The sequence below is a fragment of the Diprion similis genome, chromosome 7 (assembly GCF_021155765.1).
Source record: "Diprion similis isolate iyDipSimi1 chromosome 7, iyDipSimi1.1, whole genome shotgun sequence".
Classification (NCBI taxonomy): domain Eukaryota; kingdom Metazoa; phylum Arthropoda; class Insecta; order Hymenoptera; family Diprionidae; genus Diprion; species Diprion similis.
Genome location: NC_060111.1, coordinates 6,800,713 through 6,814,450, shown reverse-complemented (window position 1 = coordinate 6,814,450; position 13,738 = coordinate 6,800,713). Strand labels below are relative to the sequence as shown.

The following is a 13,738-nucleotide window of genomic DNA, read 5'->3' as shown; positions in this document are numbered from 1 at the left end:
TCTCATCTTAAAACGAATGTCGAACAAAGTCTCTAGAAAATAGAAAGAAGAGAAACAACCGTGTCCGCGTCTATTCGACCGTTGAAATCCAATGTCTGAGGATATTGCATCTGGATAGTTTCCCTTATTGCACCGTGTAGGTAAGCACCTTACACACGTATATCTATGAGGAAAAACTGAAAGAGGCTTTTCCCTGTGGAAGTTTTTTTTTTTTTTTTTTTTTTTTTTTTTGGTCTTTTGTTTTTTTACTTTTCTTATTTTTGCTTTCGCGTTATTGGCATCCGGGCGAATAACGCGGGACGTTCCCTACCCTCGTGTCTGTTCATTGGTGCACTACGTGCACTCTGATTTTCGAAGTACCTACGCTTGCACACAGGTACCAACCGACGTACCATAAAGAACAGCATGCAGCTGGAATTTGCCAAGTGAGCGACGTCTTATAGCAGCAGCGGGTGAACGCGCGTTCTCTTTGCGCTCCATTCGCCGAACGAAAGATCAAAAGATTCAACGAATATTGCTGCAGCTGAAGATTTAAATTCCTTCCTGCAAGCGAGCTCCTGCTGCTGTTTCTTCTTCTTATTCTTCTACTTCTTCTTCTTCTTACGCCGCTGCCTGCCTGTGCGAAACCGACGCCATTCGCATCTCGTCGGGCTAAATGCGTGGTAGTATCCAGGTGCGCAGGGCTTTTTCGAGCTTATTTCCCCTCGGCAAACAGGCGATATAAATTTATCTTAAACTTGAATATTATTCAACTTTCGGGAGCCCCCCTCTTTTACGCTCCGAGGTGGTTATAAAACATCCCCCTTTGCCCCTTTGCCCCCGAACTCCTCCTCCGGCTCCGTAGGTTAAGGATATACCTACGCAAGATACGCCAAGTGAATCGCGGAGCAGCAACACTTGCAAATATTTCCTCGGATAATATCCTTATTCCTGACCTCTTTCTATACAGCTTATTCTCCGCCCCGGCAATTGTCTTTCACTTTACTTCGCACTTAATTATACAAGCTGAATAATGTCTGTGTGTACACCTGTGTAACTTTTCGGTTTGCCTGATCTAGTGGAAAACCGCGTCGTTGTTGTTGAATGTTTGATGTTTGAGAAATTTTAACATAATCTTTACCTTTCAAAGAACTACAGGCTCACGATTTTTAAGATCACGTTATTCGTTCTTGGCTTCTCTCTTCTTTTATCACTGATATAAAAATGTCCCAAGTATAACAGCGGTATGCATTAAAGGGGGGTCTTCGGTGATATCGAGTTTTTTGTTTTTCAAATGACTAAAAAAGATGTGATCAAAAATTCTTTTCTACAAAATTTTGTTTATGGCAGAGTATGTGTCCTGAAAAAAATTTCAATCTCTTGCGATGATACGAAACTGTATGCGCAAAGAATTCGTGGGAGCAGTACGCTGAAAAGCTTTCTTTCAAAAGTTCCTTGCGTGCATACGCTTTCATCGAAGAAAATTGAATTTTTTTTTCAGGACACATACTCTACCAGAATCTGAATTTTGTTGGGAGGAATTTTTGATCACATCTTTTTTAGTCGTTTCAAAAATCAAAAACCCGATATTATTAAAATTTCACTGTACTCCCCCCCCCCTCCCCCCTCCCCCTTGAGAGGTCTACCCAACTGACGAACAAAAAAATGGGTTTTTCCTAGAATTTTTTTAATAAGTTTTAATTGTAAATATTGATTGGCTTTGGTAGGCTTAATATATACACTCTTGAATTACTTGAGAAATTTTTTTTTTTATGTAATTCGACGGTGTAATCATTGAGCATAATAATATTACAGTTAAAACTTATTAAAAAAAATTTTTGAAAACCCTTCTTTTCGCACGTCAGTTGGATAGACCCCTTAAATGAAGGCGGTAATCGCTTAATAATAATCCGACGAGAGGATGAAATATTACCTGGCATATTAACTTGAATTCTCTACAAACTGAGTGAACTATCTCTGCAGTGTTTTTAATAAAATAAAACCGAGTTCTTCAAACTCTTATTCCACTTTGACCGAGCTTTGGATTAAATTCATTTTTTGTTCTGCCTTAAACTCACTCTGGCGCAGAATTAAGTAAGGATAATTATTGGTGAACCGCATTTTCCCATCGAGCAAACAAGATCCTGTAAACTTATATCGAGACAGCACGTCACTCGAATATAACATCGGCAGTAATCGACGCTAATCAAAGCCGGTACGCAACGCCGCTCAACGACCCTGTACATGTACAAAATGATTATAATCACCGGCTAATCTGCCTACGCTAAACCGTAGTTTGTACTACACCTATACACACGTGTCTGTCTACAGCTAATTTGAATCCCCTACAAATGCCTGCCTATAAATACACACGCTATGGTACGAAAAGGGATAATTACACGGGGTGTCTTGTCGTCCTACGCGTGATTATACACACCCTTGTATATTCCTCCTGCCGGCATTAGCGTCATTGAATTAATTACAACCGCACGCTATCAACTGAAATTGACGGAAAAAAAGTTGAAGCCTTGGCAAATTATTTACTGAATTAATCGAAATCATTTCCGCAGTGTAAAAACACCCTCATTGAATTTATCCACTTGATTTCAAAGATCTTCGTACATTCCAGGATCTGACTCAATTTTTCTCCGTTAAAAAACGTTAACAATTATTAACAATAAGTGAAAAAAAAAAAAATTATTTGCACTAGGTCTGGAAGTGGTAAGGGTAGATTGCGAATTGGCAAGGAGGATGTAGTTACGGAAGTGGTTTGAAGAGGAAGAGGAGTTCTATAGTGTACCAAACTTCTGCGTGTTTGTCCACAGGATTTTGTTGGCTACAGTATAACTAGGAAGTCTGTTGCGCGAGCCGGATGTTAAGTGCAAACCTAGTTACACTCAAGTATAGTTTGGCTTTTTTGAGAAAGGAAGACGAGTTCGTTACGTAACGCTTTGCCTCATTAGCAATTCTCAGGCCAAACTCACACACATTTTCCACCCAGCATAGCGTTAGAAGTATTAACTTACGCCCGAATTGCATTTTTGATTTTCTCTTGTCCAATCTGATTTTCAAAATGAAAATAGAGAAATAGATAATAAAACGTGCAGGTACGTATGTACATGTGCAATGTGCATAGCTCGGTAAAAATGGATAAGAATCCAATACCTACTCGATTTTCCCCGAAAAGATTTAGAATTTCTTTTTGCCCTGAATAAATATATAAGCTGGAAAAAAGGCAAGCAAAAAGTGATTTTCGACCGAAACCAAGACTTTCCTGGTATCGCCAAAGGCGATGAAAAGCAAATGGTGTGATCTTGTACTTTCACCCTGTCACGAAGTCGGTGTAATACTTTTTGAACCAAGCTCTCAAGTGTCAGCTTCAAGACCTGCAACCGTCCGACTGTGTCAAGCGATGACAGGAGAGGTGGAATTGAGATAAGCGTCAGGATCGAGGAAACGTTGATCCGAGGCTTATCAGCGTGGTTCTTAAAGCTCGGTGAAACGACGAACACGCTAGGAAGAATTTTTGGTTTTTTGTAACGAAAATTGAGTATCCACCGAACAGATTTGGTCAGCTTTATGAAATATTTTGGTAAAATCTACCAAAAATCGTTTTCTCATTTCATAATCAAACTGTGATCGTAATCAAAATCGTGGCCGGTGTGGACTACTATTTCGTCATCAATTTCAACTTCAAATAGTGTTAGATTGTCTATAAGTAGAATTAGATCGAAATCAAATAGCGTTGGACTGAGACGAAAGAATATTCTATACAAGTCTACACCGCATTTTTATTTTTTTTTATTTTTTTTTTTATATACTCTAATTAGGAAATTTAAAATTTTTTCTCTAATCTGAGATGTTTCCTAATTTCTATGTTTCAGAACTGGGAAGTGATGAACACCGCGGTTTTGACTGGCCGGCAGGTCTCCCAGGCGATGAAGGTCTTCATAGTGAGCCAGGCAGGCAAAGTGGCCGACGTCACTCTGCAGTCGTCCTGCCACTCGGAGGACGAGAGTGTCCTTAAGGTAGGCTGCACGGATTTGCGAGGGCGAGTCGAGTGCCTATTTTAATCGCGAGACATTTTCAATTTAAAAGTTGGTCAAGGGGAGGGGGTTGAAGTTTTCCCGGCACACTGCGGGGCTGTTTCTTATCCTTTTCTCCTCGCTTCTTCTCACTTTACTTCGACTTCTATACGTGTATAGGTGCATACCTACCGTACTTTTTCTTTATCTCTTCTCTTGCTTTGCGAACAAATTGTTTGCCTCCGGAATACCGCAACGACTCTTCTTCACTCTAGTGTTTCCTTCCGTTTTTCACACGCGCTTCAGAGAACACATCTGTTCCCTTTGTCCTTCATTATACGCGTTATATATTCTTCTTGTCTCTTTTTATCTTAACAAGTGGAATTCGATACGTTGCCCTGCCGAATAGTTCTACGATTTTTGTAATCACTCTTAAGTCAGTCGAGTGTCGATTAGATTATAATTATTTATTCGAAAATTGTGTTTTCTTTTTCGAAGCAGTAAAAATCAATCCCATTATACAAAAAATCTAAAACTCGGTGAAAGATGATTTTTTTAAATACACTCTACACCATACTTAAAAATAAATAAAATCGCGGAATATATGCCTCATGTCCAAAAATCGGGAGTTGAAACAAAGATAAACAGTGTATGTATTCAATCGGTATCTTGAACCGTTTAACGAAGTAATAACTGTGCCTAGATTCTTTCGATAATTAATTCCATCGCGGTGAGGAAAGGTCCTGCGGGCAAAACGCAAGCCGGTTTTATAACCGAACCCTTCTTCTCCCCAGGAAGGAAAATACGCTTTTCTGGAACACCGGCGGGGGACGGGAAAATATATTACCGTCTGAAAAACGTGCCGAGCTCACGCTAGACGGTATTAAAGTCGAAAGTTGAAACTGTGCGGAGAAGTTGAAACTTTGGGTTCACGGTTTTGCGGCCGTCGCGTGACAAAGTACCTTTTGAATTCACTCTTTCTGCGCCGCTGCCACCTCGTGGTACCTCATTGTTGGCATGCTGGACCAGGTCTCCTCCCTTTCTGTCTCTCTCTCTCTCTATCTCTCTCTTTTTTCGCTCCTAGACAACCAGAGACACGGGTCGGGGAGAATTTCCTATCCGTCGAGCACTTAGGCCAGTGGATTCTCGGTTGGCATTGCATCCACGGCTCGAAGAGCTGCCCGGAATTAATGGGGAGCCATCCAGCTCCCCTCAGATATGTTGAGACTGTTCACCTCACATCACTTCATCCTTGGAAAAGGAGCTTCTTTGCACTAATTGAGCGCTAACTTGGTCGATTCAAGACTCACCTGAGGACGTGTGAATCGGAGTCGCGTCAGCTTGTTTTTGAAACTAAATCGAAACATCAAACGCGCACGAACTCTCGATGTAACGCAATACCTGTTTCGCAGAATAATTGTGATTTTCACGATGCTGTTTTCTCTTTGAGGATCCACCCTACATCGCCTAATCTCTCATGTTAATTCCGTTGAAACGAAAATTACAAGTCGGCTTAATTACTTGTGTACCCTCTGTCTACACTGGCGACGTTCCAAAACACCCTTCTTCCAGTCCATGGTCGAATAAATCGGAAAATGAAAACGCCCCTATTCCCGGTCGACGTTTCATCCTGCGCATTATAAACGCCAATCTCACTCAATTTCTCCCCATCTCGCTCCGGCGACCAAATATTCCAAGCTTTTTGTTCCCAGCCCTTTGTTTCAGTGAATTCCATTCGAATTTCCTCCTCTATTCCCCATCCCGGATGAACGGGAACGAAAATCTAAAATTAAAGCGGGATCTCTTCTGTGTACGAAATTATAATAAAAAGGATAAAATATTGTGAGCCAATGAATATATATATTTGGGTGGCGCAAAAAAAACCGACTATTTTTTTAATTTTTTTTTTTTTCGAGTCTCCTGTGACAAAATGTTAGTGTTTGATGTTTTAAGAGCTCAATCCAAAGGACAGCTCAAAAAAAAAAATTTAAGAGGTCGCTCAAAATTTTTTAAAATGTAAAAAATCGTCAAAAAATTGAATTAAAAAAATTATATTTTCAGTATTTTGTTTGATTTTTAATTCATGTCGTGGTGTATTGTTATCGATTCTTTCTTACTAAATTGAAGAAAAAAAAATTATGGAATTTTAATATGAATATTAAAAGGTCGCTCGAACAGATCTAAAGAAATGCACCAAAAAATTGAAAAAAAATTATGAGCAACCTTTCAAAATTCAAATTTTGAACTGAAACTTTCGGAAACTTTTTTTTTTTTGTCTATAAAATTATACCGTAACGAGAAAAAATGTTAAAAAAATAATCGATTTTCGACGATTTCTGACGTTTTCAAAAATGTGGAGCGACCTCTTGAAAAATTTTTTTTTGAACTGTCCTTTGAAGTGGGCTCTTAAAACATCAAAAACTAACATTTTGTCACACGAGACTCAAAAAAAAAAATAAATAATCAGTTTTAGCGCTACCCTAATATATACAATATATATGTATATATATTCGATCATGATTATTATTATCACGCGTTTACTTTACGAAATACTGTGGCAAAGTAACCGTGAAAAAGAAACGTCACTTGAGCTTGATTCTTTTTATTTATAATCACTTGCGCCCGATTATCGATCGATCGTCGAGAGTTCTTCTGTAGTTTCAATCCCTCGTTACTGCAGCAAGAAATTCTGAAAGCTTCGTTAGCTGTTGGAGTTCAAGCTGCCGAGTAATCGTTTGGAGCAATTGAATCCTATGAAATCCATGCTCTTTTTTGTGATACTGTAAAAACCATCAAGCTTGCAAATTTTCTCAATTTGATTTCGGTTAAAATACCTCACGATTTTCAAGCTGTGGAAATGCGTGTTAAAATGGGAAAATTGTATGTCACAAACCTGAGACAGAAAGACGGCACCCGTCATCCACCCATAACTCTACGGTCGTGACGTACTTGGAAAAATTTAAAAGTTGAAATGAAGTTCGTCGCGGCGGCAAAGCCCGACTGTCTGTCTCCGAAGAAATACAATCGAATCCTCCAGGGAGCCGTACGAATTTTATTTTATATTTATCACTGTGCATACATATATATGCAATGTATATATACATACATATATATACACCGCACGTTTTTTCGCCAGTATGAAATGGAATTTTCGATCCAAAACAGGTAAAGTTAGCGCTTGACAGTAGTGCCAGGTGAACGAAACGAAACGTAGCTTAAATGTCTGTTGGAAAATTTGAGTTTTAAAAGTAACTGGGCTCTTCAATTCTTTACGACATCACTACTCTCTCTATCTCTGTCTCTCCGGTAAATCATCTCGTTATTATAATTGAACCGTAAGACATTTTTCTGTTAATACCAATTCATCAGCAGGCTGAAATTTTGCGATGTGCACTTTCAGTAAGATCTTTCTTGCGAATATCATGCCGTGCGCTTAAGTTTCTTATCACTTGTCATCCGCCCCGTCATCCGCAACCCTTCTAACAAGCATTCGAGGGTGGATCTTCCGTAGATCACTGCAAACCATTACGGTGACTGATTGATGACCCTGCAGTGCAAACATTTCCGTCAATAACATTTCATGGTGGTTAAGTTCCATCCTACGAACTCGATGGATCACTCTCGCAGCTCTTTATAACTCCACTCTTTGTCTTAAGAAAATGTAAAAATCGAGGCGGCAGAAATGAATACCCTTATTTCGCGTTTATAAAACATTTATTCACACACCGGGCTGAGTACGTTTGAATCGCGAACAGTTCAAGAATAATCCCTTATGGGTCATGGTGACAAGTAACGAACCCGTCCCTTATGATCTCTGTGCCCTTATACGCCTCGGGTTATTTGCTCAAATCCCTTGTCACACTTCGTGTTATCATCCTTGTCAAAGGAATCTGCCATCAGGGAGACTGGAAACTACTATAATCATATTCTCCCATTTCAGTTTGCAAACAGACAATGCATCAATTCTGATGATGCAGGATCTGATGGTACAGATTCGCAAAATATCTGCTCATACTAATTGCACTCTGAGTACCATGAGTTTCGTTCATTTGTAAGCACTCAATTAACCAGCTTCTTGACGAAAGTCAGAAATGATGTTGATCAAAACCGTTGTCATTATAGGACTCATTACATCCCGTTATGAAAACCGTTTTTCCAAATTCGCGGGTTCAGCAAAAATCATCACGAACTTTCTGTCCAGGTGTCGTCGTCCTGCAGTAGCGTGTACGTCGACGGTTCGGAGATCCGAGGATCGAGCAACGCGTCTGTTCTAGTCAAGTACGGAACGTATACGGGTCTGGCTCGCTTCACTGTCTGGATGCCGGAGTTCCCGTTGGAGGTGACGGTCACTGACAGCCGTCTAAGCCAGGTGAAGGGATGGAAGGTGCCGGACGAACTCTCTTCTTCGAAGAACAAGCGGAGCTTGAACGACACGGAGGACGAGGAGCTGGAGCGTTCGAAGAGGAGCCCATCCGCCGAGGAGAGGTTCCGGGGCGACAGGTGGTCGGATTCTAGCGCCGGTACCGAAGACCGGACGGCCAGCTGCAGGCTGCGTTTCCAGCAGAGTCCGGTCGAGGTCCACGCCAGGTTCTTGGCGGCCGATCACGACTCGGGCCGGGTCTCGTATTTCGTGAATCGGCGGACCTGGCTCCGGGTCACGGACCTCGTCGTCGGGCTGCTCCGCGTCTCGGACCACCGCTTCGCCACCCTCCAAGGAAGAATAGTCCAGGGTCGCAGCTTCGGCAGGACCGAGGTCCAGGTCGTCTCTCCAATCACCGGCCGCGTCATCGGCGCCAAGGAGGTCAAGGTCGTCAGCGACCGCGTCTCGGTCGCACACCTGTCGGTCCGCGTTGTCTCAGGACTACAGCTCACCATCTCACCGGACACCGCCATCGAGAATGGTTACATCGCCGAGACGTCAGTCACCCGAAGACTAACCGCTCAGTATCAGGTAACAAAGCAAATTCGTAGGATTTCTTCGACTCTGTTATTAAAACATTATCTTTGGAGAAATGTTTCTTCATCCCTGATATCTAATGGTTTTATGATATAATGCCACGGAGAAAAGGGAGTAGTATGGTGTTACAAAAGTTCTGGATACAGATTCCTACTACTGATTTATTTACCGACATCTTACCCAGACCCAAACCCTTCTTCGTGATGTCGGTGGTGGGATAAACTTAATTAGTACAGATTAAGACTATACTAACATCGTGTCTGCACTTGCAAATTCTCTCTTACGCTGAAGATACGTCTCGATATTCCAGGAGGGCCTGCTGGACATCGACATCGAGTTTTCGGACGGATCCCACACGCCTCTGAGGGAGGTGACGGTGAACGACTATCACTTGCTTGTCGAGAGCTTGGACCCGGAGGTTGTGGCCTTTGCGCCAATGGTCGCGTCGCATCACCCCAGGGTTATAGCCGTCGGTGAAGGTCGGGGTCACCTTTTGCGGGTGACTCTTCAGCTAGCCGATATCTGTCGGCTGCCAAATCGGCGGTCGAAAAATTCACCCAGACCACCGGTAGCGCCTCTGGCAACGGCAGCCGCCCATGTCGAGGTTGACTTTGCGTCCAGCGATCTGCCCAACCGACCAGAATTCGTCCAGAACGACGGTGGCGGCATGGTCGGCTCTCACAGGGAGAGAAAGAACGGAAAGGAGGTGGCGCCCGACCTCCACGATATTTTGATCGGTAATTTTTTGGCTCAAGTTTTTTCTACCAGTCGTTATGTAAGCCTGAGAGTTTGCACACTGACGGTGCGCTTCAAGAGTGTTGGTGATATTGTCGAAATCGGAAGTTCAAAGACTTTTTTTTAACGATTTTCTGTCACAGTCACGAGGTTGGGTAGAGTTCCGCGTCCAGTAACTGATTGTACGGCGCAACAATCTGAAGAAACACTCTTGAAGTCAACCGGAAATGCGTATTTGAAAGCTTGAGCCGTTGGTACTGTTGTGCAGTAGTGGGTTGTTCGTAATAGCTTGCAGTGTAACATTGTTGAATCGGAAGTAAAGAAATTATGTAAAACGAAAAAGAATCGTGACGCGAATGATGGGGTCCCTCGCACTGTTTTCTTTTGCTTTTATTTGTTTATAAATTATTCTTTGAACCATTTTATTCCGGGTTTTCGTGCACCCGAGGATTTCCGCCTAGTTTTTATTGGCTAGACTGTTTCTCTTGTGCGAAGGGGTACCAATGAAAGACGAGAACAACCACGAGCCCACGGTGCAGGCGCATCAGGCGCGTCAGGCGCAGCAGCACCACACGGCTATAGCTAATGGCATGTCTTCAGGGGGAATGGGTGGCGTTGGGATCCGTCATCACGGCGGTCCGCACATGACACCTCTAGAGATCGGCATGTACGTCCTGTTGGCCGCGTTCTGTTTCGCGATCGTCGTATTCGTCGTCTCCTGCGTCGTTTACGCCAGCAAATTCAAGCCCCAGCCTCCGGACTACCCCTTGCCCACCATCCCTGTTCTCGGCGCCGCCAGGGCCGCTGCCAGTCAACTGGCCCCGAATCGCCGCCCCCGGGAATCCACTACCAACGCTCACGACTGGGTCTGGCTGGGACGAGCGACCCTCGAAAGGGCCGCATGTGCCCCTCAGCAGGTACGTCGAGCAATATATGGAAAACAGAATTGAGGCACACTGACAATGAAGGTATCACAGATCGATCTCTCCGATCTGATTTCTTTTGCAGTATGTTATAATAGACGGAAAACTAAGTGACATGCGATTTTTTTTTTCTTTTTTTTTCTTTTTTTTTTTTGGACTGAGAAAATGACATTTTTTGTTTCTCGTTATGAGAAAACATTTCCACTTGGATTGATTGAAAAATATTTCACTCTTGTGGTTGAAACTGCCAAATCGCCTCGTGACATGCCTTACTTTGGAGGTGGTTTCATCCCCCTAAAATGTTTAATGGCAGGTAAAAAAAATAAGTGCCATTTAGTTTTTAGTCTTCTACAGCATATTACAAAAGAAATCAGATCGGAGTGATCGACGTGGGATACCTTCCTTAGACAAATTGCTTTCGTGTGGTTACTGGTAAACTCTGGTGAGATGGGATCATCGTTACAATGACGGATCGATACCGTCTAAAAATTTTAAGTAAATCGGTTGATTAGTCTTTGAGTTATCGTTGTTACCACGAAACGTATCACCGAGTAAAATCGTTGAAGTTATTGTCAAGAACAATGCTTTCTATCCATTTATTCGAATTTCAAGAAAGAAAAAAAAATGTTATCGAAACTGAATCTCCTATTTTTTTATCACAACAAATCCTAAATATATTAAATAAGTGATTATCAAGGTATTAATTCCCAAAAGTCACCCACTTTGTTCGCCGTTCTAACATATATGTTATTATATCTCTTTAAGGACCGTACAGTAACCACATTTAGAAAATTTTCTCAGCAAAGTAGCCTGGCTTGTCATAAATTCGCGTTGAGATTCATCGTGGTTCAAACTGTTCGGCAGGTTCGCGTCACCAGCAATCCCCTAGCTGCCGAACCCGAGGAAGAATCCGGGGAGCTCGGGACCAGCTTCGACAACCCAAATCACATCGAGCTCCCGTCTGCGCGGCCATCGGCGCCGGTTCCGATCGACACGACGACCTACTGTAAGAAGGACAAAACGCCACGTCACTCGAGCAACAACAAGTCGACAAGCATGCAGCCGAAGACGTCGTCGACGCAGATCGAGTAAGTTTTCTCGTCTTCTTCCGGCTTTGACGCACGAATCATTCTCGCTAACCGGTTTTTCACCTTCCAGCAACAACGACCTTCCCCCGCCGCTGCCGCCGCACGGCATTCCGCCGACGACATCGAGCGAGAACGCGAACGGGAACAACGAGGACTACAAACCCCCGGTTCCACCCCACCGGAACACCGGCGTCATAGCGCGGTTCCCTGAGACCCCGAAGAAGCATCATCACAGGGCATCGAGCGGCAGCCATGGAAACCATCGGCACAGTAAGCATCACAGTAAATCGCACAAGCAGCACCAGGAACAGAGCGGCAAGACGGGGGAGAACGAATCGCGGGAGAACAACACGGAGGAGGAGTTCGTAGAGCTGAGGAACTACGAAGACAAGCGTGGCGTCAAGGACAAGCTGAAGGAGGTGAAGAGGGCCACCATAGTCGGGAACCCGATGTACTCCTCCCAGGAACAAGAGGAAATGGCGCTGGACGACCTGAACCTAGGCATGGACTACGATCAGATTATGCAGTACTTTGACAATTTGAAGGAGTCGAATGCCTAGGTAAGGGCCTCGGATATTAATTTAAGGACCAGGCAGCCACCCGATTGCGTTTGAAAATGTTACTCTGAGATTTGTTGCACCGCAGGAATCAGGGCTCGTTCTGACTGAGTATATATGGTTTCGCTGAGACCAGGGAGGAAGAAGGAAAGTTTTCGAGCCTGTTTATACGTAACTTATATCACTTCTCGCCGATTAGCCGATTACTTTTTTCTATAACTATAGTAAGCGATAAGCACCAAAGTCGACTTCCGTGCTGGCTCAGAGTAAACTTTCCAATTAACGATTCTATTATGCTTAAATGATGAATATTAAGTCAGCATTTCCCTGATTCCAAACGTGTGTTTCGTTTTCACTTGATACGCTGATTGTGAGAGCGATACGATTCTTGCGCAACGGGTGCTAAGCTGTCCGTTAGGCTATATTCTAGTCAGCTTCCTAGCAGCACATCCAATTACACATCATAATGATAACTTTATATACATACATACATAAATATAGATATATATACATATATATATATATATATATATATATGTGTGTATACATATATACAGTGAATCAGTGACGGCTGGTGACTACATAATCGCAATTGTTTCTTACGTTCGAGAAATAAAATTGAATTGAACGAAACGCTGCAACGCGCCTATACGCAAAAAGAAAGAAAACAAAATAGGTCTAAAAATTATAAACATACATATATATGTGTGCATAAGTATATATATATATCGTATGCTGTGTGACATTTATATCAGATCGAATATTGAATTGTCTGTTTAAAAAACCAAACAAAAGTTTAGATTGAAAAAGGAAAAATTTGACGATTAATTCGATGAGTTATTCATCAGCATGATGCATGGATGGAATTTTAAACTTGCATTTCAATGAATATATGAATATATTTGAAGGAAAAATAGTTAGATTTGTTAGTTATATTTAAATAAGCGGTTCAAGTATATATATATATATATATATATATATTGCATTGTGATAAGCGAAAAAAATGTTTGTTGACACCACCGCCACTGTCGAAACTATATTATTATCACCCATCACTTATCAGCAGCTGGGCTTCATATCATACCCCAATCGTAATCTCGTATTTCCCCTAAAACTTCTCATTATTCCGATGTGCCCAATCTGCCATTTGTTGAACTAGTATAACTCATTTTTCCCCTCCTATCGTCCCCTGTTTTTCACAATCATCGTAATCGTGAACACAAGTTTCACGCAAGTAAAGGGGGAAAAACGAGAAGAGAAAATTAAAAAAAAAAAATTAAAAAAAAAAAACAAATAAGAAAAATACTAGCTTAGCTATCATTTTTTGACGTGTATTATAATGCATCATATTCATCCAAATCTGTACAGCTCGTGTTACTACTTGATTACGTGTTTTTTATTTTTATTTTTTTACATGATACATATACATAAACTTACATACGAACATAATACGATTACTACTCGACGAAGTCAC

The 13,738-nt window shown here is 42.1% G+C and overlaps 1 protein-coding gene across 2 annotated transcripts in view; it reads left to right on the top strand.

Annotated features, from left to right (window-relative positions):
• The window catches only part of LOC124408115 (transmembrane protein 132E), a 186,957-nt gene extending 173,872 nt beyond the window's left edge, over positions 1-13,085 (top strand). The window contains exons 5-10 of one of the 2 annotated variants that reach the window (XM_046884824.1): positions 3,864-4,007; positions 8,206-8,955; positions 9,272-9,698; positions 10,297-10,613; positions 11,484-11,707; positions 11,778-13,085. In XM_046884824.1, coding sequence (XP_046740780.1) covers positions 3,864-4,007; positions 8,206-8,955; positions 9,272-9,698; positions 10,297-10,613; positions 11,484-11,707; positions 11,778-12,267 — 2,352 coding nt within the window. In that variant the 3' untranslated portion in view covers positions 12,268-13,085. Of the gene's footprint in view, positions 1-3,863; positions 4,008-8,205; positions 8,956-9,271; positions 9,699-10,191; positions 10,614-11,483; positions 11,708-11,777 lie in introns of both variants that reach the window. The other variant, XM_046884823.1, reaches the window with a different exon arrangement.
• Positions 13,086-13,738: the final 653 nt, after the last annotated feature.